The 25,887-nt window shown below is 46.9% G+C and overlaps 1 protein-coding gene across 2 annotated transcripts in view; it reads right to left on the bottom strand.

The window, feature by feature from the left end:
- The window catches only part of LOC309415945 (CBP80/20-dependent translation initiation factor-like), a 114,186-nt gene that overhangs the window by 76,603 nt on the left and 11,696 nt on the right, over nt 1–25,887 (bottom strand). For both annotated transcript variants that reach the window (XM_082013678.1, XM_082013677.1), the window contains exons 3-5: nt 16,780–16,853; nt 15,776–15,880; nt 12,144–12,219 (exon numbers count right to left, since the gene is read on the bottom strand). In XM_082013678.1, coding sequence (XP_081869804.1) covers nt 12,144–12,219; nt 15,776–15,880; nt 16,780–16,853 — 255 coding nt within the window. The remainder of the gene's footprint in view (nt 1–12,143; nt 12,220–15,775; nt 15,881–16,779; nt 16,854–25,887) is intronic.

A 25,887-nucleotide genomic window follows, 5' to 3' on the forward strand; every position in this document is an offset into this window, starting at 1 on the left:
GCTAAGTGCTGTATGTAAAGATCAGCAAACTCCTCCAGTACCAGGAGAAAAGCAGCATAATACCAAGGCTGAAAGAAGAACTCGCAGCTTGCTTGCTTTTACCTTCAAACACAGGCATTTGGAAAAAAAATAATTCAAATAACATATCTGTTTGCCGAAGCATTTATAAATTGGACTGAAAATAGTTTTCCTTTCATCTAAAGGACCCTCGCAGTGTGTGTGGATCCCACACTGTGGCACTACCAGACGGGTGGGTGTGAGACCCTGAATTTCTCCCTGGTCATGAGTGTTCCAACCATGCCCTCGGGATTTCAAGTAAGACATGGGACCATTATCCCCCTCAATTCCCTTGCCAGGGTTCTGGTCTCTGATAGCTTTCCATAGCCAGGTCTGGACTTGCTTCAGCCCTCGGAGCACTTGCAGAAGAAGAGGAGCTCCCACCCGCCTGCACCAACAAAGTGGATGGGGGGACAGAAGAGCTGCCGCGGTGCTCTTCGGATCATGTCAGGTCGCACGTACGTTTGAAGTCAGCCACCCAGTTCTCAGCAGCCGGGAGCAATCTTGTAACGGCTACTTCCTCCACCGCTCGCAGAGCTGGTCTTCAGGAAAGCTCTGTAGTGCGAGGAAATCCTGACCATCACCACCAAAACGTTATCAACACAGCAAGGAGATAATAACGACAGGAACTGCCTTACGGCAAAATCACCATCATGATTCATGCGACTGCTTGGTGCCAAGGTCCAACAAGCTGCAACACCGCGAGAGGAGGTCACACATGCTATTAGCTGATTATTGTGTAAAAAAAAAAAAGAGGTGGGTTCTTACAATTTGATGAGCATCATCCACTCTCCCTCTGGCAAATGAATCAGGTCTTCAGTGCACAATACGGCTTACGGCATTGAACCTGCCTTCTCACAGAAGGCCACAGGTCCCAGCTTCTCCTTGGGGAAGGTAGGCGGTATCTAGCCTGGCAGATACTAAATGCCACCTAGAAAAAGTGTCACCATTCACGGTGGCAGAACTCAGCGTGGTCTACAATTTTGCGACTACTCTGGATTCACAAGAAGTATCACAGAAACCACAGCTGCCATCTGAGTTGGGTACAACCTCCCCCAACAGAGAGATGCAGGCTGCCTTAATGATGGACAGGACTGGTGGGCACACTGCTGTGGGTCAGGCCCCATAGCACTTCTCCAAAGACCTTTTATTCCAGGGATTGCTGGCTCAGACCTTCACGGTCTGTGATACGCATCCGAGGAGTAGCAGGCACGTCATTAAAGGTGCTGACTTGAAAACCTGGGTGCTGCCAGATGGTGGTCAATCCCTGGAGCAAGCACAACATGGCAAGCAGCTGTGCCTCTTTCAATCCCATCCTTTCTGGAGACCATTTCTGGAGACCATACACCACCAGCACACAGGCTTTGCACATGCACTATGAGACCAGCAGAAATTCCCCATCTTGGACAACCAGAGAAATGGAGGAGGTCAAGGGCTGATGAGACAGGAGGGTTCATCTACCCGCCGTGGGGATTTGGCCATTTGCTGAGCAGGCGCTGGGGAAGATGCTGCCGTGGCATTGTGGAGGAGTACCTACGCACGGTAAGGGGACAGGTTTACCCCACCGTGAGAAATACCCATCGGTACCTTCTCCAAGCACAAGGCTATAGGAGAAAGAGAACACCTTGGAGACTTCATTTTGTTTTTTTTTTCTTTTTTTCTTTTTGCAGCTCAGGATTACTGAGGTTGCAGAGTCTCTCTTTAATGTCACATGTGCTGCTGAGGTCCCTCAGGCCCCAGCAGAAGCAGCCTGGAATATTTGCACAGACCCCTCACAATGGAAGGAAGAGGGTGTAGGAGGGAGGATCAGGCTGCTGACCCCTTTATTGTTCTTGGGCCAGAAGAAAGCTTCCTCCTGGCTTAAGAATCACGGCGCTGAAAAAGTTTTCCAGCCAAAACGAGTCAGATGGAGGCACTGGGTGGTGGTTTTTTGTTTTGTTGTGGTTTTTTTTTTTCTTTCTCTTTCCCCTGCCTCCCCCTTCGGTCAAGCGACAGGGAGTCACAGGGTTGTGCTCCATTCACAAAATACCTGCTGCACATCACGTAGTCCTTCCCCCCGACGGCGGGGAAAGGCGCTGTAACCCAAGCAAACGAAAATAAACCTTTTTTTTTTCTTTCTCTGCAGATTTGGGGGGGAAAAAAAAAAGAAAGGAAGAAAGGACCCTGCTCCCAGACTGACGCCTCCAGCATGCGCCCGCTGGGGAAGGGGTAGGCGGGGGGGAAGCGAGACGACGATAGGAAAGAAAACAAAACCAGCAAATTCTGCTCCAAAAGGATTAAATGGAGGTTTTCCAAAAAAACACCCCGCCATTATATAATGAGGTTTAACTTGGAGTCACCAGGGTCACACGATGCAGCAGACTGGAAAAACCAAAGTGCAGCGTAGCCTTTTAATTGTTAAGCCAACCATAAAAAAAAAAGTTAATAGAAAAACAATATTGTGACTGTACGACAAGGTGGCCACTCTCACACCAATGGTCAGGGTATTTTTTTACCCTCTTTGCTCTTTCTGTCTGAAACACCATTGTAGTATGAGTTTGACTCTTCGCCTTTCTGCCCATCAGGGCGGTGACCTGTTTTGCTGGGATGCTGCCGCCACCAGGCAGCAACGCCACGGTGAGCACGGGGACCACACCGGCTCCCAAAGCCTTGAGGGACTTAAGCAGGGGCTGATATGCACCGAAAGCAAAATAAAGCGTAAGTCTATTAGTGGAAACTTTGCCCCGGCAATCCAGGTACTGAAACCCATCACTGGGCTTCCAGATCAACATTTGCATGCAAAGAGATGATTTTTTAGCACGCTGGTTGCATCTACAAGCCCAACCATAATCCATGGTCACCTGCCTAGCCCCCAGGTCCTCTCTGGTTCTCCATAGCCTTTAGGCTGAGCTGGCTGTACAACCACAGGCAACTCTGAAGTTCCTCAACATGTCCCAGTGCTGTCCTCACCAGAGGTACCATGGAACTGAGCTGTGGGGCTGAACAAGCTCCATGGATCCAGCAATGTGGACGGGACCAACGCAAGAAGAAAGCTTTAAAACAAGCCCACCCCAGCCCTCTGCTTTTGGAAAACCAAGCTTTCACTGACCATGGGCTCAACAGCCGTAGCTGATGGGGCACTGCATCTGCAGGAGGTCCAGCTGCAGGACCTTCACCAGGCTGGAAACCTAGAGATTCCAGATCATCCTGGACTCATGTTTTCTTTTAAATTACAACAAATGCAAATTTGTTCTTCATATTTGACTCTTAAAAACTGGCTTCGGTCCAGACTATCATTGCAGAGCGACCACCAGACAACAGGACAGGGCATGCCATTTCTCCCACTGTTCCTTCAAACCATATCCATCCAACTACTGACCCCAAACCTTTTCATTCTTATCTAGTAAAGATGCAGCAACCCACCCCTGAGGAACACATATTTTTATATTGTATTTATTCATAGCCCCAAGAGGAAGGCTGGCCAAACGAAGGCATATGCAACCCACCAGCTTTATCAAATAATGTTGCTCACAGGCACATGATGGAGTAAGTGTCGGCAGTTCCCTCTGCAGCACCAGCAAGCAGAAGCAATCCTTGTATCTTAGATACTTAAAGAAGTATCTTACGTGACACCTGCTTATTTTGCCCAGCCACGGGGGCTTATTTTGCCCAGCGAAGGGGAAACAAACGGCCTCTATACGCATACATATTTTCTTTCCGTTCGGACAAGGCACCTCAAAAGAATATACAATGAGAAACGAAATAATCAAGCATGTCACAAAAGCAGGAAGAAATGAAGCTTTATCATTCTCCAGTGGTTTCTCTGCTCATACATTACAGGAATTAAAAAAAAAAAAAAAAAGAATTAAAAAGAAAGCAAGCCAACAATGAGGAGTTTCTCCACAGTGGTACCAGCAGGTGAAGGGCAGAGCAGAATAACCCTGGGAGACATGGACACTGGGGGAGCATCGTGTGGCTGAAGGTGTGGAGACCACATTCCTCTCGCTATTTCTATTAGCCCCGATTAAATCCTTCAACACCACCATCCAGCAAAGGCATTTTGGGGACAGCACAGAGTTTCACCGACAGTGCCGGCACGCATACAGCCAAGCGCTTGCCATTTTTAGAGCCATCAGAGAAGTTCATGGAGTATCTTCAAAAAACCCAAACCAACCCCAAACGTATTTTTAAAATCATAAAATGAGGGACAATACGAATGCGGGACTAGAAAGGACCTCGGGGTCCTGCAGGCAAGGACATCATTTAATTCCCTTCATAAACAGTCTTTATTTTCCCTGCGGAAGAGACATCCAGGCGTCGTGTGCAGTAATAAATTTCCCACTTAAAGGACAATCTTTAACTAAACCATCTTGGATTCCAATAAACACTTATCCTGCCACTAAATACCTATATTTACACCCATAGCTATATATACATCTCCCCAAGCTGGACGGCATTCACTTACCTGCTGCCTCTGGGCAGGAAATTCGCATTTTAAGAACTTCTGGTCTCATTTATTGTATCGGTTTCTATTTTCATAACATCAGAGGAAAGGCAGCAGAAAGGCAGGGGGAAGCATCTTCTGGTTAAGAAGAAATTTTTTAATGTGACAGGAAACATTAACTTCATATTTTGTCAGGCAGGGGACAAGGACATCCCCCATTAGCAGGATTTTGAGAGCGCAACATATTTCTAGGCTCTGTAGGTCCCTCTGCCAACGGGGATGTATGCACGTCTCTCTTCTCTGGTCCTGCGGTATGTCTATTTTTTTTTAGAGAGAAAATTCCTTCCTTCCCCTTATTTTATTAAAAATTCAGGTCTTTCACAGAGAGCGGGGAAGGGGATTAGGACGTGGAAATAGCCAAGCCAGCAGAAATAGCTGCTTGACCAGAGAGACATCGAGTTTTTATTTGGGATCTTTAGAAATCTGGATTTTTTTCCTCTGCTATTTTTAATAACTTCTTTTAACTTAACCATTACTCCACAACCAGCTTCAGGAAAATATTCAGCAAATTCAAGGGAGTGTAGCAAAAGCTCTCTCAGGTTTCTAATGAATCCTCTGGGAAAACGAGGGAGAAAAAGATGTAACACTATTCTGAAGTTAAAATTCAGGCAGGATTTAGGGGAGTTGTGTGTTCCAGTCTATAGAAAGGACTGGGAAAAAATCAAAACAAAACCTTTCTGGCTTGCTTTGGGTATGATATAGCTGCACAAAAGCAAACCTTTTTGAAAGGGAAGTCAGCTATAAGGCTGAGAAAAGCCTGTGCTGTTCTCTGGTGTGTTTAAGCCAGAGTTCAATGTGGTGACATTTTTGAGCCCCAAATGCCTATCAGGTTGTTATTTATACCCCAGTACAAGTCTCCGTACCCGGGTCAGTTAATTCCACAGAAAACTGCAGTTCTCTGCTCTAAAGCTACTTGTGAACTCCTTAAAAGCAAAATAGAGGGTCTTCCTTCATCGTCCTCCCAGGAATTATCCATCCAGCTCTCCCATTCTCTTCTCTCATCTCCTTGCAGACCCTGACCGTGAACCCAAACCCCACCACCTCCTATTGGTAAGTCCAGCCTAGTCCTGCCACTCAGCTGCTTCGTGTCTACCCCTCCATCAACCTGGCCCAAGGAAAAGCTGCAAAGCAGCCAAAATCCCATTATTCATCCTTTTTTTGTAGCACAAACCAGTGCCTGGTAAACTGGGGTCTAAGGAACAGAGTCCAGCAGTGGACACCACCATGGTCTTCATCTCCCTCCTGCTGAGATTAGCATGTCCTTAAAAGTGGAGTGGGGACAACAGGCTAGACGGGGGACAGGGACAGATGGACAAATGGAAACATGGGTGTTCAGAGAGGAAAATCCTACATTTGATGGGGCAGCAGCATCTTCTGGAGAAAGGCAGGACCCCTCAGCACATCTGGCACCGCTCCTTGGTGTGAGGAGCATCCCTTCGGACTGACCCCTGCCGGAGCAACCCATAGCAAATACGCAGAGTTGAGGATTACATTTGCAAAAGTGGGATTTCCAAGGGGAGTCGGGGAGGTGTCACGATGCACGTGAGGGAGACCTGGGCTGTGGGGCATGTCTAACCCCTAGGCAGGAGCTGCCCTCAGGGTTGTGGTGCTTGGACAAGGCAACAATGAGGAGGTGTTCACAGTCACCTCCAGTTCTAACGTCGCTCTGCTCAGGGCCTCCATCTGCTTTGAGGCTCACGACGATGCACAGTGCTAAGCAAATTCAGCCCCTGGTGCAGAGGAACACCTTTCCTCTCCAGGGTCCCCCATGCTGGACGTGCACCCCGAGCCCGAGGTGGGCACAGGGGGATGGAGAGCAGCACGATCCGGCACAGGAGGGTGCAAGACGCAGCCAGCGCAGAGGGAAGTTTCTGCTTGGAAAAAGCCTTTGGAAAAAGCCTCTTGTTTCAGCTGCACCAAGCCGTGTTTCGGGGCCATGCAGCGAGGCCACAGTGCCCTCTAGTGCTGCAGGGCTCCCCTCTGCCACCAGCTTTGTCCCCTCGGCCACCAAACACCCAGCCAACCTTCGGAACTGCAATGTAAGCCACCCTCGCCCTTTCCACCGACCCTCCTTGCACATCCCAAACCCGTGTCTCTGAACCCAGATGACCCAATGCCTCTCAGCCTGGCAGGAGTTCGTTACAGGTCCAACAATCTCCAAACAACAGAGCAGTCTGGCCCCAACCCTGCCCAGCTGGACTAGTACCAGCTCCAGGAACCACAATAAAAAAAGGCATCTCTGTGCCCACCAGGTTGAGAAGACCCCCACAAATTACGAGCCCCCTTTGCTAAATCTACTTGAACTGAGTGCCAGCCAGAAAAATAAAACCAGCCATGAGAAGGGAGAGTCCATCTCATTTGTTACAATCAGAAACCAGCTCTGAACAACAACAACAACAACAATAATAATAATGGAAACGTCAAAGCTCTTGGCCATTTCTCTGGTCTTTTCTTTCTGCAGTGAGTAAGTCTTTCATATGATATGGAAGACCATCATAATCTGAAATACCCACTGGAAGATCTCCCCTTTCCTGCATGTTCGATAAAATCCATGGGGTTTATAACCCGGTTCAGGGCTCACAGTGACTGTGCTCTACTGCCAGAGCCGCGGCTTGGACCATGCAAGAACCTGCGAGCTGGTGACCTGTGTGGAAGATAAGCCAGCCTTGGTCCAGACCTCTCCTCTCCAGTGCTTTGGAGATGGCAACGGTCTCATCTGCCTTCCTCGGTCAACAGTGGCCTTAAATCTAACATGGGAGTGATGTTGAAGGGTTTACAGGTGACCATGGCAGTTTGCCCCCTCAGCCCAAGGAGATGGTCATTGTCAGCTGGGTTAAATGCAAAAAAAACCCCCAAACAGATCACAGAAAGACTGTATCTTACCGTAAGTCACAGCAAAACAAAAGCTTTTTACTCAGCAGTGGAGATCCGACTCCCAATTCGTTGTGACCTATACTCAAGTAAACCTTGGCTCCCTGTCAGGGACTTTCCACAGTGGTTTTAGCAGTTACAGTATTGGAAAGACCCTTGGGATATGGGAAGCTGGCTTGTTAGACTTGAAACCTTCTCTGAAAGCAATGCCATGCCTACACGCTCTGGATGGAGTCCAGCAGGATCTAGGGGTGGGGAGAAGAAATTCCCCTAGTTTGGGTCTCCTAGGGAGCCACCCCAACTTGTTCCTAAGTGTTTGGTGGGCACGTAAAGGACGTCAGGGTTAGACCTGGTGAGTGGCAGAGAAAGGGATGCCAGACAGAGGGATGAGCCCACCCCAGCTCCACTGGTGCAGAACAGCCTACTGAGAGAGGGCCGTGTTGTTGTGGTCAAGGCTCTGAAAGAGGAGGGAGCTGGGCTGGCTAACAAGCTGGCTAAAATGACAACTGTCCAACCCTGTAGTGCAGAAAGAGCAGGCAAGACAGGACGTGGAGAGGATGAGGACTCCGTATGGTTATAGTAAGCACCACCCCAACAAAGAGCCGTCCCTGAACTCCAGACAGACCTGTCCCCTGCCACCACCACCCTGGAAGGTTCAGCAATCTGTAGGGCCCAGGAGCAAGCCCTCACACCAGTGCTGGACACCGACCTCCTCCCCTCACATGCAGAGTGACAGCAGAGGATATGCTCACCCACGATCCACCCTTCACCCCTGGATACCAGGGGTTGGCTTCATCTCTCTTAAGGAATCTACCATATCTGAACAAGTCCATGTGTGAGCTGGTCCCTCTGGGCTCCTTGCAGAGCTGACAGGGAAAGGACACGGGTATCCTCAGATGCGAAACATCCAACCTTCTCTAGACCGCTACACGAAGAGGCAACAAATCATGCCCCAACGTGTCCATGTCTCTCCTACAGCAGGAACCCCAAGTGACCAGTGCACAGGTCCCACCTTTACTCACACGATCTCCACATTGAATTGTAAGGTCTGACTTGAAAATACTTGTCCATGAGCAGGAGTCCCAAGGAAAGTGGGTAGTGACACCTGGTAGGTGTCTAATTTCAGGTGGGATCCCAGGACGGTCAGGAATCCTGGTGCTTCTAAGCCTGAGGCTCCTAAGTCAGGAATACAGTGGTGCTAAGAGGAACACGAACAACTTCCAGAGTCTGCGTTTCACCTAAGGAGTTGCTCCCTTGTTTCTCATCCAACAAGGAAGCTGGTAACAACCATAGCCAGAAGAGAAACGATCAGTTCATTGTAACTCCAAGCACATGACAAAAAGGGTCAAAAATCAGTAAGGAAATGGAAGGAGATGAGCTACAAGGCAATGAAGATGCCAAACCAAACGATATCAGTGTTGTCTTCCAAGTTTACCCCATCGCACCAGTAAAGCCCAGTATGCCTTTCAGAAGTGCCACATAATTTCTGGCTCCTAAAACACAAGACAAGGAGCATCTGTACAGCGAAGGCACAGTTCGGAGGAGGGCAGGCCCACATGGAAGGCAGAAGTCCAGCAGACTGAAAGCTAAAAACTGCAAGATGCCAGTCCAGAAACTACTTGGGGATGTGTCCCGAAACTCTCTGCTCATGTCCAGCAGCATTCACAGCACATCCCTGTGACATTTGTGAGCTACCCTTTGTGAGCTACAGCAGCTTCACAAGGGACGATGGGAGGTATCTTGTAGGACATGACCCGTTGGGTTGTTTTCTCTGGTTAAGTGTAGAGTTTGCCAAGGGCTCACAGTCTAAAGACCGTATCTAGGACCAGGGCATTTGGCTGTGACACATCCAAGCCTGAAAGCCTTTCCAAGCATTTGCCAAAGGAAGCAAAAGCAAAATGCACTGACTCAGCCCACCCCGTGACGTCTTCATGACGCCAAGATGGTTACATGGTCTCCTCCAACAAACTAGTTGAGGTGAAAACAGAGAGGATGATGAAGACTGGCTCTGCATCTGAGCTGCGCCTCTCTAATGCAGCAGACAACAGATCCTCCCTGGCGTGCAATAAAAAGCAGATCTTATGAATGGGGAATACTTATCTTCAAATGATTATTTTCTTCCAAAGTCACTTTTTGGCAGCACTTAGGTGAATTAGTGCCCAAATCCAACTACAGCCTCCCATGAGTAAGGAGAGATGAAGAAGTTATGGCTCACTTTGCCGAGCCAAAAGCAATGACCTCACGAGCTCCTAGCCATGAAGCTTTCAAAACAAAGCCTATTTACCAGTAAAAACAAGCACCCCAGATGAGCTTTGAAAAGATGGGGCAGGAGGAAGCTTCAAAACACCAGTTGTTCCGAAGAAATTGCGCCCAGCGCCGAAGCGGAGCCGGATTCGCCCGCCTGTGCGTGTCCACGAGATGGCAGAGCGCAACATGCTGCAGAGACAGCCAACAGCATCTGGGAGGAGCAGGATGCACACATTCTCCAATTTCAAAACAAAAGACTGGCAACAAGCATTTCTCCCTCAGACAGCTATGAAGAAAGAGGGTTTGGGGGGAGGTTGTTTTGAGTTTTGTTTATTTTTTCATCTTCTAATTGCCAAAGTCATAGGCTTTCCTTGCAATATTTTGTTAAAATGATTCCAGCAGCAAAACTAATGTATATATATTAACATCCAGATATCCAGAATATTCTGCTTAACCCATTAGGGGTGTCGTATCTCTATGTAGAGATACACATACAGACCTGGATGTATACTGGAAATTAGTTCTAGCTTCACGTCCTGTGTCTGTCATACTTCACCATCAAAGGAACCCAAATTTCCAAAGCAGCCTGCAAGTAAGACTCGCTACCTCTCTCAAACTTGGTGCTCTTAACCCTGCTATAGCTGCTGAAGCACATTCAGCAGCAAAACATTTGCACCTGAGTCGTGCTGGAGGATGCTCGGACCGGCTCAGTCACGCTGGAGGATGCTCGGACCGGCTCCTCCGTCCATGCACGGCTGCTGTAAGCAACCCATGAACTCAAACACAGACAGAACAAGAATTTATGTAACTCCAACCTGAAAAGCCCCTTCTTCAGGAAATGACACAAACATAACCGCAGTGTGGGAAAGCCCCATGGAAGGTAAAAGATTTTTCTTCCATAGGCTCACATGAATATTTTCCCTTATGTCCCCATGCACTGTGCTCCACAGAGCCATTTAAAACAAAGGATAAAGACCAGCAAAATCACTGTCAGCGTTGCACGATTGCATTCAAATCCAGTTAACAATGATATGTCAGGATTAAACCAGCTGTCTGCAAGTATTTCACTTGTCAACGCCGAACAAGATAAATCCTCACCCAGAACTACCCGGCTCTTAGTTCCCACACACATATGACTGTACGTGCCTAGGTAAGCGCGTCTCCAAGATCACGCAGCATTGCACGAGTTTGCCCAGAGGCACAAACAAAACATCCAATCCAGCATTCCCACTAGGTCTTCCACCTTAGAGGTGCCACACTAACAATTAAGCTAGATATTAAGATATGTATTGGAATTAATCCACTGGAGTCAATGGACTCAACCTGGTGTTAGGACAGGATGAGATGACAACCAGACCAGGAGGACCTGGCTTATTTAACAGCTGTTGATTAGAAAAGAAGTTAAACCCTAGAGAAGAAAGTCAGCTCCTAGCACCAAAGACAGTTTGATTCCTCATTTCCAATTATTCCCCAGGGAGAATAACCTGATTTTGCAGAATTACTGGGGTCTGTATCAGCTGAACCTGACGTTTTCTCCCTGTGACCTAAAGTCCAGACATACCAAGCATGGAAGAGACTGAGCAGAAAGCAGCTGCAGGCAGCGCTCCTCCCTGCCAAAGTCAGCAGCACTGCTCCACTCCTTCCCCTGGTTCGTGTACTTAATGCCAGCTAGGTCACCCAAAAGAAATAGTAAGGCAGATCACCACGTAGTTAACAGGATGAGCAAAGCTTTTCCTCACGTGATGCATGAGCAAGAAGCCCGGCGAGCTCTTTGGTCAGCACTGAAAAGGGTAACGCTACCACAGCACATGAGATGTCTCCGTCCTTCCCTCTGGAGGCAAAGAGGAGACTTCAGCAAAAACAAGCTGAGCATCCTCAGAAACTTGCCCAGCCCAGGGCATGCAGCTCCTTTGAGGTCTAGGGCTCTGGAAAGTGAAAAATGACAAACTGACCTATTCAACTGGACTTTTTAACTGTGGGTCTAATCTGAAACTGGGCTGTAAAGAGAGATCTGGGGCAGGAACAGGCTGAAGGAACAGACAAGTGGATGACCACTCCATATAAACATACGCCCACCCCATAGGGGAAACATCTGGGTCAGCACACTGTCACTGCTGGCTTCCTGGCAGCAATTCATTTTCGAGCTGTCAGGAGGGTTGATGCTTTTCAGAATCTCCTTTCCTAAAATATGTGAGCCCTGTGTACATGTATGTGTATATATGTGTATATACGTATGTGTATACATATACCGCCCTCAACGTTCCACCTCCCGGCGAAGCCTACGTGGTAACTGCCCTTGCCCAGCACTAAGGCTGACAGCGAGGCTCGCTGAAACCACAGGCATAATTCTCCGTCACAAACCCCGAAAGACCGCAGCTCAACGCACCCAGCGCAGGCTCTCCCACTTCTGTGGAGGGTTTCCTAAGGAAAGGTATGGCAGGGAGCTGCTGCTCTCCACCGCACAGGTGATGTCCTCAGCACCTACCTGCCACACTGGAAGGACCTTCTCTATGTCGTTCAAGTTGATGCCATCACCATCCTCGTACTTCCCTTTTCCAAGCCTGTGGCAAGAAAAAAACCCAAACAAAACCACGTGAAACCTCGCTGGAACCAAAGTTAATTTTCTATTATGGCACACGGGGAAGATTAGTTCTTACTGCAAAGGACCCTCATGAAAACAAAGAGGCTCTCTGAAGCAAGTATGCTGCGCCTCCAAAACACTCCCACACGGGCACAAAGCCATTAATACAAAATTAAATGCTTTTCTCAGTCCTCTCCACCTGCACCATCCGCCACAGCATTCAAACACTTCTGGTGATGGCAGCAGTGAGAAAACCAAAGGCAGTAGCATTGGGTGATTCAATTCCCAGACCAAGCAAAACCAAAAGCACAGCCCGCCTGGAGAAAAAAAAAAAAAAGAAAAAAAAAGAGGGGACACAAATGTAATGAAAAATGTTTCCTTTGAAGCACTGCTCACTTGCTGGTCTCCACGGGAGATCCAGCTCCCCTGCTGAGAAAGGTGTCGGCAAACAAGCACAAACATACATCTCACACAGCAAACGGCAACCGATATAAATACAAACATATGATTTGAAACACAAAAAAATTGGGGTGAGAAGCCAAGCACTGACAGACCAAACACATAGCTGGCAGCTGAAGGACTTTCTTGTATCAAGAAAGGAGAAAAAAAAACCCCAAAGATAATTACTAGCTGGATGCAGAGTTTGTAATGATACAGAAGAAGAAAAAATGGTCAGTAAATATCACCCTTCTGCATTTGTGAAAACAGATCACCTCAATTGTTTATTATGCAAGAATGATAATGTATTTTTTGGTCAATTAGTGACAAGATACTGTTAAATACCATAGGTAGGACAGAAACTCTGATAGAAGCAGACACAGGCCATCAGTGCCTAGAAGTCAGAGAACAACAGATCTTGGTGGAATTACAGCAAATGGGGGGGAAAAAATCCAGAAAAATGGCATGTGCTAAAGCACCAGGCTCAAAAAGCAGCGCACTGAATGAAAATACTTAATTTAATTAACACCCTAATTGATTTATGGAAAATCAGAGGTGTTCAACAGTTGACCTTCCCTCATAGATGAAACAGTGACTTTGATTTACAAAGGCAAAAATATATCATGTGTATATATAAAAAATATATATTAAAAAATATATATATATGAGAAAAATCAAATCAAACATCTGGGGACAAATAATACCCGTTGCAGGTACAGAACGGGCAAGAGTATCATAGGAAAAGGTTATCTGAAATGATGGGGATTGTCCCAGGGTGAACGTCTGATGCTGGACTGTGGCATAAAGGCAGGGGATGAGGAGGCAGGGATTAGGGGGATGAAGGCAGCTTTCCTCTACAGGCAGCACAGCTGAGCCTGAACGACAGGACCATAGGCAGCTTGTGCAGTCACGTTTCAAACAGGTGGTAGGGAAATTTCTTAGAGTATGGGAAAAAGTCAAGTCATACACAGGCTTGGGAGATACCTGGAATGAAGAGAAAATATCAGCTACAAAGGGTTGTTTGAACTGGAAGAGCAAAAGCACAGCGAGAGCCAACACTAGAAATTAAAGGCAGACAAATTCAGGTCAGAAACAAGGTACAGTTCCCTGGTTTCCCTTAACCACTCCACTTTGATTGTTCAGCACACCACTATCTGCAAATAAAACTAGATGTCTTTATGGAGGAAAAAGTTTCAGCCAAGCAAAAGACACTTGAGGTCAATCAGCTGGAGGCAACTACATGGCCAACCTTGGGCAAGTGATCGCACTAAGGAATAAAATGGTCCCTTTGGTACTTACAGCGTAGAACACACATACTGAACAGCATCTTGCCCCCTTTTTTTTTTTCCCCAATTCATTTTTTCATTGCCCAGCTAGCATGTTAAACCCCGCCTTACAAAGAGGGAAAATGCCTAGCTAGGAGGTGGAGATTCTTGGAGGTTCAGCAAGCTGAATTGTGTTCAGCACAGATTTGGCATGGAGAGCCGATGAATGCACAACAGAGACAACTTAAAAATTAAAAAATAAAACCAATTTTGTTTGCGCTTCCTCTATTCTAGTGCAGGTTACTTATATGACCTGCGTTTTGGGAGATGCACTGCTTGTGCTGACAGCATCTGCTATCTGCATATACACTAATTCTTATTCCATTTTTACGACTGTAATATTTAGGACTGATTAAATACCTCACCTCCATACTGCCTTCTCTACCTGTTTGCACCCTGGGCATTCACAGTACACCAGGAACTGGAGGCAGACCGCAGAGCAGACCCTGCTGCATCCTCCCTATACGTAGCAGGTGTCACTGGTAGGATCATCTGGCAAGTGCCATCAACCATGGAGCACATTACATCTTATTTTACAGGGGAAGCACATTATATCTTATTTTACAGAGGGCCCTTCGCCTCATTTTTCAAAACTATCTGTAGAAATGGGAGTAAACATGACCAAGGCTTTCTAACAACTTAGAAATTTAGTGTCATGTTGTTCCAAATATTCTGAAACTTGTTGTTTATATACCTGCAGTAAATACTTACAGTGCAGAAAAAAAGCCTTATCTAGTTGTGTGAGTCTGCCCGTCACTATGTGATACGGAAGCCTCCTGCTGAACCTGGGCTGGGGTGGGATTGCTAGCCTGGTGTTTCTAAACAAGATGTGCAACCCATGCATATGGCATTGGCCTGTACTTTGGCCAAAGCAGCTTACTAACAGAAACACTTCTCTGAGAGAGGATTTCCACCCCTACATACAAAATGGCAATGAGAAGTCACCTGCAATCTTCTCAACCCTATGTTTTAGACCTGTTCTGATTTTTTTCCTTCCTCTGTGGGCAGGAAATGATTAACAACTAGGAAAAAATGAAAAAAAAAAATTGATGGGATAAAATGTGATTGTGGAGTCCTTACTCTATTTTCTTCTTTAGCAGAGATTTGCAGTGAGTTGCATTAGGGATGAGTTGAATAAGTCATAACTTGGGATAACAGGACAGGTAATACTGCCTGCAGCCCTGAATAGCACTGCCAGTGTGTTAAGCACTGGGACTGAACGATAATGAGAGGAAAAAACATACTATGATTGTTTCTCAATCTGCAGAGAATCTGCAGGGAAATGGTGATGCCCATCTGAGCAACACTGGTGAGCCACCTGGTGCCAGTATGCATTTATTTGGCTTGACCAACCAACAACCAAAGAGGAATCCAGCAATAGTGTGGAAGGCCCTGGAGGCTGTCACCTCCAAAAGGAGCTGTTTAATATTTTCACAGCTAGCAGATATTTTACAGCTAGCAGATAGAGGATTAACGCTTGGATCTACACACGTCACACTGATGCTCTCTCCTTCCCTGAAGTCTTGCTGAAGAGAAGAACAGAAGCCCTGTCAGCTGTGGGAACTGTAACCAGGATCAGCACTAAGCCAGGATCTTTCCTCCAACATTCAGAGATGTTTAACTCCAGAAGACTTGGATCTAGGAGATTTGGATCCAGGAGGACTTGGATCCAACGTGGTTTAAAGACTGAACTCTAACAAGTAATGCAAAATACAGAGAAGGAGAAGCTAGAGACCTTGCTGGAGAGCATGGTATCACACACACGGCACTCACCCTTCTCTGTCTATGTGAGGCAACGGGTGTTTGGAGGTGTTTCGCAGCTTCCTGTGAAACTGGGTGAAATCTAGTTTTTCAGGCTGCAAGTCCCACGTCGCACCACTAGGAAAGAAAAATGGGGAAAAACAAAGAAAGTAAATTCACTACTAACTAAACACCACCGAGCTGAAGAGCCGAGGGCACATCAGAGCCTGCAGATGAGGAAAGCTGGTGCTTCTGGAAGCACCGCTCCCTGCCGCAGTGCACATGGATGCGGGCCTCCAACCTTCACACTGCTGCATCACATTTCCTTTCATTTCTTCTGTTTTTTTGGAGATGTTGAGATCCTGTTGCTTGCGCTAAACTCCCAATTTTGAGGTATGATGCAGCATGATGCAGCACACACCTTGCTGACTATACTTGCTCTCTGTATCAAGGGGGTATTGCAACAGGTAGCAGTCTGGTCCATGCAATGGAGATGTTCTCTCTGGTCCTGCTCACTCCAATGCCCTGGAGCAAGTCCCAGGTAGGAACTCAGGCCCTGCAGACTCCTACAGTGCTCCAGACACAAAGAGATGCGTAAAACTGGACGGAAACCATATTTCGCCACTTTCCCTGCACTGAAGCAGCAGCTGAAGAGCTCTTCCCAGCAGCTGTGAAACCAACACGTGATCGCACCTCCAATTAATGGAAGAGTAAAATCCTAGAGCAGTAGCTCAGAGCTGCCTCAAGTCTTGCCTGTGCAGCTCACGGATGATTACAGTAATCGTATCAGTACCGGTTTCAGATGTTTAGACTGCAAACCCATCCAGCGGCCTCTCCTAAGCACGAAGGATTCTTTAAGCAGATTGATTGAGCTTAGTGCCACAGGGTAAACGGGGATGGGGAGGAGGAGGAGCAACAACGTGAGTACTGGCAGGGGACTCACCGGTGCCTGGGTGCCTGCAGGATGGACATGTGGGCAAAGGCTAAGAGAGCAGCACAATCTAACTCTCTCTTAAAGCATTTTAAAACTGGCTTACCTGAAGGAGTCGAAGGTGTTGGCAGCCCAGATGTCTGTGCCCAGCATGTCAAGGGAGCTCTCCTTGTTGCCATTCTAGGAGGGAGGGAAAGGCGGTTACTCGCCGGAAGGCACGCGGCGCTACCTGGACCACGGCACAGCTTGGCACAGCCTCTCCTGCCACCAGTCACAGAGGTGTCCTGGCTCTGTGCATGGGCTTCGCTGCTCCTGTGTGAATCCACCCTCACTGCAACGCAGATGCCCCTCGCCCATTGCAAAAGTGCACCGTGAAGGCAAGGACTGACACAGTTTCAGCCTTGGGGACACAAAGCTGTGGACGACACGGTGCAGACAACACGTAGGCTCAGCTCTGACTCCAGCCCTGTCCTCCTACCCAACCATCCACAACGTCCAAGACCTACCAAGGTCCAGCAGGCAGGTTGACATCCCAGTCATGGAGACACCCAGCTTCAGAGTCACAGACCAGTTGAGGTGGGAAGGGACCTCTGAAGCTCAGCTGGTCCAACCCTCCTGCTCAGGGAGGGCCACCTAAAACCCGCTGCTCAGGAGCATATCCAAATGGTTTTTGAACATCTCCAAGCATGGAGATACTCTTCACCAGCAGCTATCAGAGCCTGCTGTCACCAGTAAGGATGGGGAAAGCCGTCATGGTGGCATGATGTCTCCTCGCTCTAGCAACAGGCGGGGGATGTCAGAACCCTGCACCGTGCCACCTCTGCTACCCACACCAGCAAACGAGTACACACGATTATTCTAGTACATGTCCTGCCAACATTAAGGTGACGGTACCTTCCCTCGAGAAGCAAAAGCATCACAGTATAATCACGTGGGAATTATAAGAAACCTCCAGCAAACTGCAAAGAACCTTGAATTTTGCCATGCAGCTGCTTTTGGCAAAACCGGCAACCCAAAGCAAGAGCAGCTAAAGCAAAGACGTCACATCCATCCTTCATGGCCCCTTTATAGTCATCACCCTACACATGTCCTCCCCTCAGACAGAGGGCTGCCCTCTCCACCCTTTACAGGAGAAGAAGTAAAGCAGGTTGGATTTTGCCAGGACTATTCAAGAAATCAGACTTGACTCAGAGTCATACAGGATGGACACGTAAACGCATTACATATAAGGAATCCCATATTACCAATTTTCCCCCAACTTTTCTTACACATATTCAGATTATTCATACGCTTACACATATTCAGATTATTTAAGTGTTTCGCTCAAATGGTCCCACTCTAGTGAAACAAGTACTAGAGAAGGTGGCTTCCATATATCCCCCATCCTATCATTTCAGCCATTTTCAAATATTATTAATAATAACAACTGACACTAAAAATTCATTAAAATGTGACTATTTCTTATTGAAGTCCCAGACCTCAGTCTGCCCATGCAGTGAGCAGTCTTTTCCTAATGAACAGAATGTGTGTCCTCAGCGTATGCTACGGATGGTCGGACTTCACAGCTATTCCCAGCACAACAACTAATTTAGACACCAGATACTCCAAACATGGACACATTGCTCCCTTTTTTGCCTCCTCCAAGGGGTCTATGGATTACGATTTTAACCTCCGGGGATCTGCAAGTCAACATGCCTCTGCACAGAAACAAACTAAAGTTCGCACGATCAGTTATAGAGGCAGAGCTTTTTATTTTAGGCAAACGTAAGCAAGATTTTCTCCCACCAAGGAGATAAATTAGTTTTCTAATTCTAACCACCCTCATGCAGTATAATGAAAATATATGTGCAGGTCTTTATAGCTATCACCCAAAGAAGAGATACCTCTTCTTGCAGACAGATCCGTTTCTTTTTCCATTTCCTATGGACATGGGATATTTTAAGTATCTGTCAATGAGCCAGCTACAATAGGATTTCCTAAAAGTAAAGCATTTAGGCTCAGGGAGAAAGAATGGGAACATGTAACCAGTTGCAATGAAGATGAGACAAATCAGCAACAAAGATATTAAATAACAAAAATTTAAGACAAAGCAGATTCCTAATGCAACAGTTTGTGTGCTAAAATTGGTGCCTAAATTCAGATCGGTACAGGGCTTCTGAAGAGCTCCTTTTTGAGCCCTGATGTAAAGCATCTAGCAATTACTGTCTGATGCTCGGCTTGAAATCTGTTTGGATGTGGAGGGAGAGCCTTGGCACCAGCACCTCCTGATCTGCGGCATAAGCGGAGGCAGCACGAGCTGTCCCACCCAGCTCCCCAGCATCTCCTCGGCACATCAGCTCATCGGTGCTCTACCGGTAAGCACAGGCAGGTCAGCCCCGGCACTAATCCCAGCAATTAGGGGAAATTGCAGTCATGGTTCAGGTGGTGCAGGAGGTCAGATGATGCAAGCTTCTAGGCAGCGGTTAGATGCTCCCACCCAAACTGGGCTGCAACTCCTGGTCCTCCTAGACGATGTTCCCATAACCTCTGGGAGACGCTCCAAGCATTAGCCAGGCTCCATAAAGACGGCACCAAAGAGGGCCAAACGATAATGCAACTTGTCATTAAGTCATGAGTCACTACGGTCATTTCCAGACATCCTTTGTCTTTGACGACCTGTCTTTATAACCGGATCCTGTCTCGACTCGGAAGGCAGGGACCATGCTTGCTGCCCAAGTGAACCTGCGCTGCAGGGCGCTTACTAAAATATGCTCACAGCATGCTACCAAGACTTAATAATAACACTTTAAAAAAGCGAATTGTCAAGTCCAGGGACAAAAAAAAACATTGCAGGTATTTAAGAAAACAAGTGATTTGCTGCCAGTTCCCCCAGGACTGCAAACTATAACCATAAGCAGTTTTAACTTGAAGCTCCCAATGACCCAACCCTCAGCTTTAGATAATCGTTTGCACCGCAAAGGGGTTAGTACTGCTGAAAATTAATTAAGCCACCAGGAACGATGATTGAGAGACACACTGACGAGAATGACACAAATACCCAGAATGATCAGAGGTCCGGTAAAGTCGATCCTACACCCAGTATGGTGTAAATGCATGTCCATAACCTCTGTCCTCCAGCTCCTGTGAGCACACAACATCTCCATCCACCGGTGCTCAACCCCTGTAGCTGCCCACACAAACACAGGGACAGACCACGCCACCGGCCGCATGGACTCTGACTGTTTACCCATGCATGCAGCTTCAGCGAATTCCCCACAAAGTCGGCATTTGCATGCACGCAGCAGCTTTTGAAAGCCCAGCTCAGCATCCCACCGGTTCCTCTTGCCACTCCTCATTACCATCCTCCAGCAAACCACTACAAAATCATGCTCTTCGTCACACGATTGCAACAGCATTAGCTCATTGCTGTGCTTAGCATTAATGTAGAACAACGCCAAGTGGTCGGCTGAGTTCGTGGTATAAATACAGGGATTATCCTGTGTCATGTGTTACTACTTAAGCATTTTTCAGTTCTACCTTTGATGAGATTCTCCCACCTTTCCTCGTTCTCAGCTGCCTACAATGCCTGGCTGCACTTAAATAGAAAACAGAAAAGATAGCTAGATACCAAACTGTCTGAAAAGGCTCTGATTAAAGGTTTTCTTGTTGAAAACTGCAAGTTTTCATAAGAAAAATATAAACATTTTGAGGAAGACATTATTATCCTTGCTCAAAGAAAAAGGGATCTGTTGAGTCTCGCTCCTCCCAGAAAGGACCATCACTTTCCAGCAGCAACACGGTTCTGCAGGTCCTCTCCCACCACAGCGTGGCTCAGGAGGACAGACTATTTCCTCAAGCTCTCCAGGATGGATGAGATGGATGATTGGACCAGGACTTTGACCACTGGCCCCAAATCTCCCAGAGTCCATCCTTCGCTTCTGGCACAACCCATGCTCATGTGTGCAAAAGTAGAGCAACTCCAAGAAGAGAGGAGGACAAAGGCTGACTAAAAACATGCAGAAAAGGTCCCTGGTTTGAGTTCAAGGAATGGACCTAGAACCAAATTCTTACAGCATTTTGGACAGGGGGAAGGTAGTTCCCCATCTAGCCCTGCTGACAGCTGCCACGGAAAGCAGCTGGACTCAAGGTCACCATTTAACACCATCTATGTGGTGTCCACTCACATATCAACTTCTAACGAAGACTTGCCAAAAAATAATTACGGACATATCTTAATTTCCCAAAATTAAAATACTCCAAGGCTTCAAATAAAGAAAAAAACCTAAATTGCTTTGCACTAAACCAGCTGACTAGGGACTTCTTTCCCAATATTAAGGTACTCAGCACACCTCAACAGACTTCTTGAGGCTGAAGAACAGCTACAGCCCTCAGCAGCCAGGTCACACATTATGTGTGAATTAAGTAGTCCTTGAGGTGTCCGTCATAATTGACATGCGCTCACACCCTATGTGTAGACACACACACAAAACACGTCGTTAGGAGGATGCCTCCAATAAACAGCAAGCAAGGGACATGGCTTCAGCACGTCGCTACCAGGTATACCTTGATCGATTGCCTGAACTGGCTGCTTCTCCCGTGGCTGCCAGACCTGGATCCAGATCCACGTCTGGAGCCCGACCCCGGCTGGGATCCTGCGCTCCCACTGCTGCTGTGATCCCACTCTTCCTGGAAACAACAAACAGCTCGCTTTAGTCAAGGGCAACACTGTCCTGCACCCACAAAACCCATCGATCCAGTAAGCCAGGAGAGCTCCAGCTCCCAGACCTACAAAAGCAAGCACCTACAAAACCATGCCCATGCATGGGGCTTTCTTGGAGTCCTTTAACATGTTCTATTTACACACTGCAAAGGGATGACACTGTGGGAGGCTTCAGTGAAGATAAGATTTGGCTCTAGTGCTCTAGTCTATGCATGGGAAAAAAGTAATACTTACCTCCTCTATCTTCATGAGGATTAATTATGCATATTCAACAATCCCACATTCTCTAAAACTGCTTATATATCCTTCAGCCCCCTCCTAATCCCAAATCAACTACTCAGTTTTTCCCTCTGCTCAGTCCACCATTGGAGTCCAGCTACTCACATACCTGAAAACAGCTGGAGTTCACCAGAAGCTACATAATACAAATTACTATTTTTGCCTATTAAGGAGCTGTCCCCAATGTTCTCCTTTATTCTCCTAACACTTGTTCTGCTGTCAAGCAACCTGCAGGTTTCTCGTTCAGCCGGCAGCCCTCAGGGCAAGATGAGTCATCTGAAAACCAGAATAACTCACCCGACCAGCCTTATTTACCCAAACATCCCACAAGGTGCTTGGGGAGAAAGGGGGATGTTGTCAGGGTAATTGCTCCAAAAGCTTTGTTCAGAGGCTTGGGAAAGACCTCTGAAGTGACCTAAGGTGATTAAAAAAACATGAATTCACAGAGTGCAGAATATTCAACTCTTTCAAGTACCCTGAAAATCTGGGAAATGAAAAGGGGAACATGTGTTTCAGGACTGGTGTAAGAGCTGACATTTAGAGAGGGCTTCTCATGTCTCAGACATCCTTGTGGGACAACCTGAGTCTCTGTAGCCACTGTCACAGGCTAAAACAAGGGCAGAGCCACCTTGGCCTTCAAGAGCCGAAAGGACTCACTAGTAGAGCAAGGCATGAACTCTTTGCACACAACAGCCAAGTCCAGGTCACTAATTTGGGGCACAGACCCACCACTGCCACCTGGGTTGGATGGGGCAGCGAGACAGATGCACAGGCAGACCCTAAGCTGCCTAAGGTGATGCTACCCAGCGGTCCAGCGCAGACCTTAGCACATGTGAAACGTGTAAGTATTTACCCAATGCGAGGGACTGGAAGCAAAATGCATCAGTACTGGTTTCTGCGGTGCTCCAGCTGCATGTTCTCCATCCTCAAACCTAGCAAGTCTCAAGCAAGCTCAAACACACTGCGGTTGCTATAGCCTAAAATCAGTACTGACTTCAAAAGAGGAGGTCAGCTGGTTTTCAAGTTGCATGGAAATGAAATTTGAGAGGTTGTGGTTAGTCCCACGAGAGGTTACACCAACAGCAAAAAGCACCTTCCTCTGTCCTCACCACACTGTGTCCTGAATCTCCCGATGGCTGAGAAATACCGAGTGGCACAAAGTTAAGGGAGCTGTTAAATTGACATGGAAGGAAAAAACCCCTCGATCGATGCCACTTGTGAGACACGGGGAGGTGGGTCGCTTCAGAAAGCCTTGGGAAAGAGCGAGTCTTGCAGGCATCCTGGGAAGCGCAAATAATCTTGTTTGACGTGGGAAAGATGTGCACCAACTGAAAAGGTCGTTGGGAGAAATGAACCTTCACCACCTGGCTGTTCGAAGGATTAATTACCAATTTACTGTATCCTACACACTAAACATTCTGGTCATCTAGGCATGAAAAATTTCTGTGCCAAATGTTACAATGGGACCAAGTCAGCATATGCACCCTTCATTTTAAAAGAGGCATTGAAAATAAACTTCACCATTCGATTATACTCAGTTGAGACAACTTTTGGTCGTGGTTGCCTGCAGACAACCTGAGGCTATGCGAATTCCAGAAATGTGGCTGTCCACAGTAAAACTCTTGTGAGAAGCGGGGAGATTGGTACCACCACGCATCAACGTTCAAACTCACAGAGACAAGCCAGCGGATACAGCATGAACCAGTTAGTTAGATAAAAATCATGGCTACCGCTTTCACTAAAACAGTTTGTCTCCTGGCTCTAACTCATGGCCTGGGGCCTCTTCCTTGTTCACATTCCTTATCTTTATCAGATATTCATATTTATATTTAAAAATAAAATATTTTAAAATAAAAATTGTTGAACTGAAAATTATTGAAACTTCTGTTGAAGCTGAAACAATCCAACCCAGTATGGCCTGAATACACTCATATTCAAACTCACCAGCATAGCCAAGCTCAATATTTTATCTACATTTCTGACTAATTGCCAAAGATGAACAACCTTCTACTGCTACCAAGCCTCTGTAACAGAAATAGCTCCACCAGAAACTCTCCCAGACATTTCTGGCAGCTTTGCATCCTCGAATAAAGCCTTTTTGTGCCAAAATGAACCCTCTCTGCAGAACTCCTTTCTGTGGGAGCAGGGAAGCTCATACCAGCCTCATGGGTGATACTAGAGTAAGAAGGTTAAGGATCATTCCTTAAAAAACAACAACTGAGCAGTAAAAACCTTCCACCAGCATCCCTGCAAAAAACAGAAAAACCCCACCCCAAACCCATAGAGGCAGCTGGACTTCAGCAGCAACCCGAGGCTCTGCGGCGGTGAGACGCGGCACTGCTCACCCTCCATCCCACACCATGGACGCCTACATGTCTCCCACACAGTGCTCTTGCTACATGAATTCAGCATGTTGCAGGAACAGATCTGTCCGCAGCTCTGACAAAAGCTGAAGAAACAGTTGTAACCGCGCACAGTTCTCCATCCCATGCCCTTGCCTCCTGCCAACCCAATTCCCCATCATCTGGCCCCGTTAACCTCTGCTGTGCCCTCAAAAGACCAAGACTCTCACAGTCTCTCCCAACATGCCAAACAACCCTTGAACTCTTGTTCCCAGCTCTTATCTGGACTCCTCCACCTACCATTCATGGTCTACACTCATCAGCAGGAGATGGAAGAAACATCATCCCCTCCAGAGAGTGATTCCCAGCAGCTGCTCTCATCCATGCCAATCCTTCTGGCCACGCTCTGCACCTTCTTGGGAACAGTGAGGCTTGTGCACATTAACACTGCCAGCCACTCTCCTTTGGAAACTAGCTGTCAAATCTAACATTTGCATTTTAATTAGCAATAATCATATGTTTCACTTACACTGCAATTTTCACCTTCACAGCTAGCTCTTTGGGGCATGAACTAATTAATCCTGCTCCCTTTGTCGAATCAAAAGTTAATACTTTCTGCTGCTTCAGTGCAAGTTTGAAAACCCCATTTGCAGAAAAAGGAGATAACTTTCCCCAAGGCACAGGCAATAAATGGAAATGCGGTGACCACCTACGTGGTTGCTCTCAGTGATGATAAAGTATGGGTGAAGTTGGCTGTGTTGGTAGAGATGTAGACCAATCACGGCAATACTACAAGCTTTTAAGTGGCCCAAGGACTTTGGTGGATTCTTGATGGGATTCATGTTCAATTGTATGTAAAAATCTCAATATTCAATGTACAGCATTCACAGCCTAGGCTGGGCCAGAGAAAAAAGAAAAACAGAAAGCTAGAAGACTTCTCAGGACACAAAAGCCTCTGAAATATCTCCTACCATTAATAATGGTCTCACCACTGCACCTACAAGGAGCTCCCTAGATCAAGTTGTGGGGTGCCCTTCAAGTGACTCACAAACTTTGAGTCTTAATCCTGGTCAGAACAGAAGACAGCTATCACAGAAAAGGTCCTTTTTGAGGTTTTTCTGCAGCAAAGGTTTTCACTCACCCACTCTGTGCTGCAGCTAAATCTGCCAGTTATGCAGAATTTTGATATTGGACTCCAGGTATCTCCCTGCTCTTCTAGACCTATTCAAGAATAATCACTTCAATTTTTCTACAGAATAATAATGATTTAATTATTTTAATAACTTAAAATGCATCTTCTAAGAAAAAAACATAAGATTACTCTAAAGATTTTAGCAGGGACAAATTTCCAGCTTTCTTCTCAATGTATTGCATAAAGCTGTAAACATATAAAAATATCATGCAGAAAATCCAACCACTTTGGCTTTGCGCCTCCTCTCCCCAGGTCCATGTCCACCTTCCCTAGCTCTCTCCAATCTGGTACAGTACCTGATCACTGCTTTGGTAAAGGCACAGCGGAAGGGACACCAAACATCGCTTGGAGCCTTGCTCCCACCAGGAAAAGTAAGGTTTTACCTATACCTGTGTCACAATACAGGACCAAAGGACCTGATGGGCTTGGAAGCAGGAGGTTAAGTCTACAAAATCTTTCTGGACTTCCCAGGAAAGGGCCGAGCTTGTGTGGTTGTGTTCCTTCTGGACAACATTGGAAGAGACTTGTTAGCCCAGGATATGCTAGAGAGCTCCTTTAAGCTCAAGGATGAAGATGAGAAGGAGCACTGAGAGCACTCAGAATGGCACTGAGAACTTCAGACATACCATGGAAACCCAGCAGCAAGCTCCTGCCTGATCTCAGAGGAAATGGCTTGTGCCATCCCTACCCTGCCAAGAGGTT

The sequence above is a fragment of the Phaethon aethereus genome, assembly GCF_964289735.1.
Source record: "Phaethon aethereus genome assembly, chromosome: Z".
NCBI classification, from domain to species: Eukaryota; Metazoa; Chordata; class Aves; order Phaethontiformes; family Phaethontidae; genus Phaethon; species Phaethon aethereus.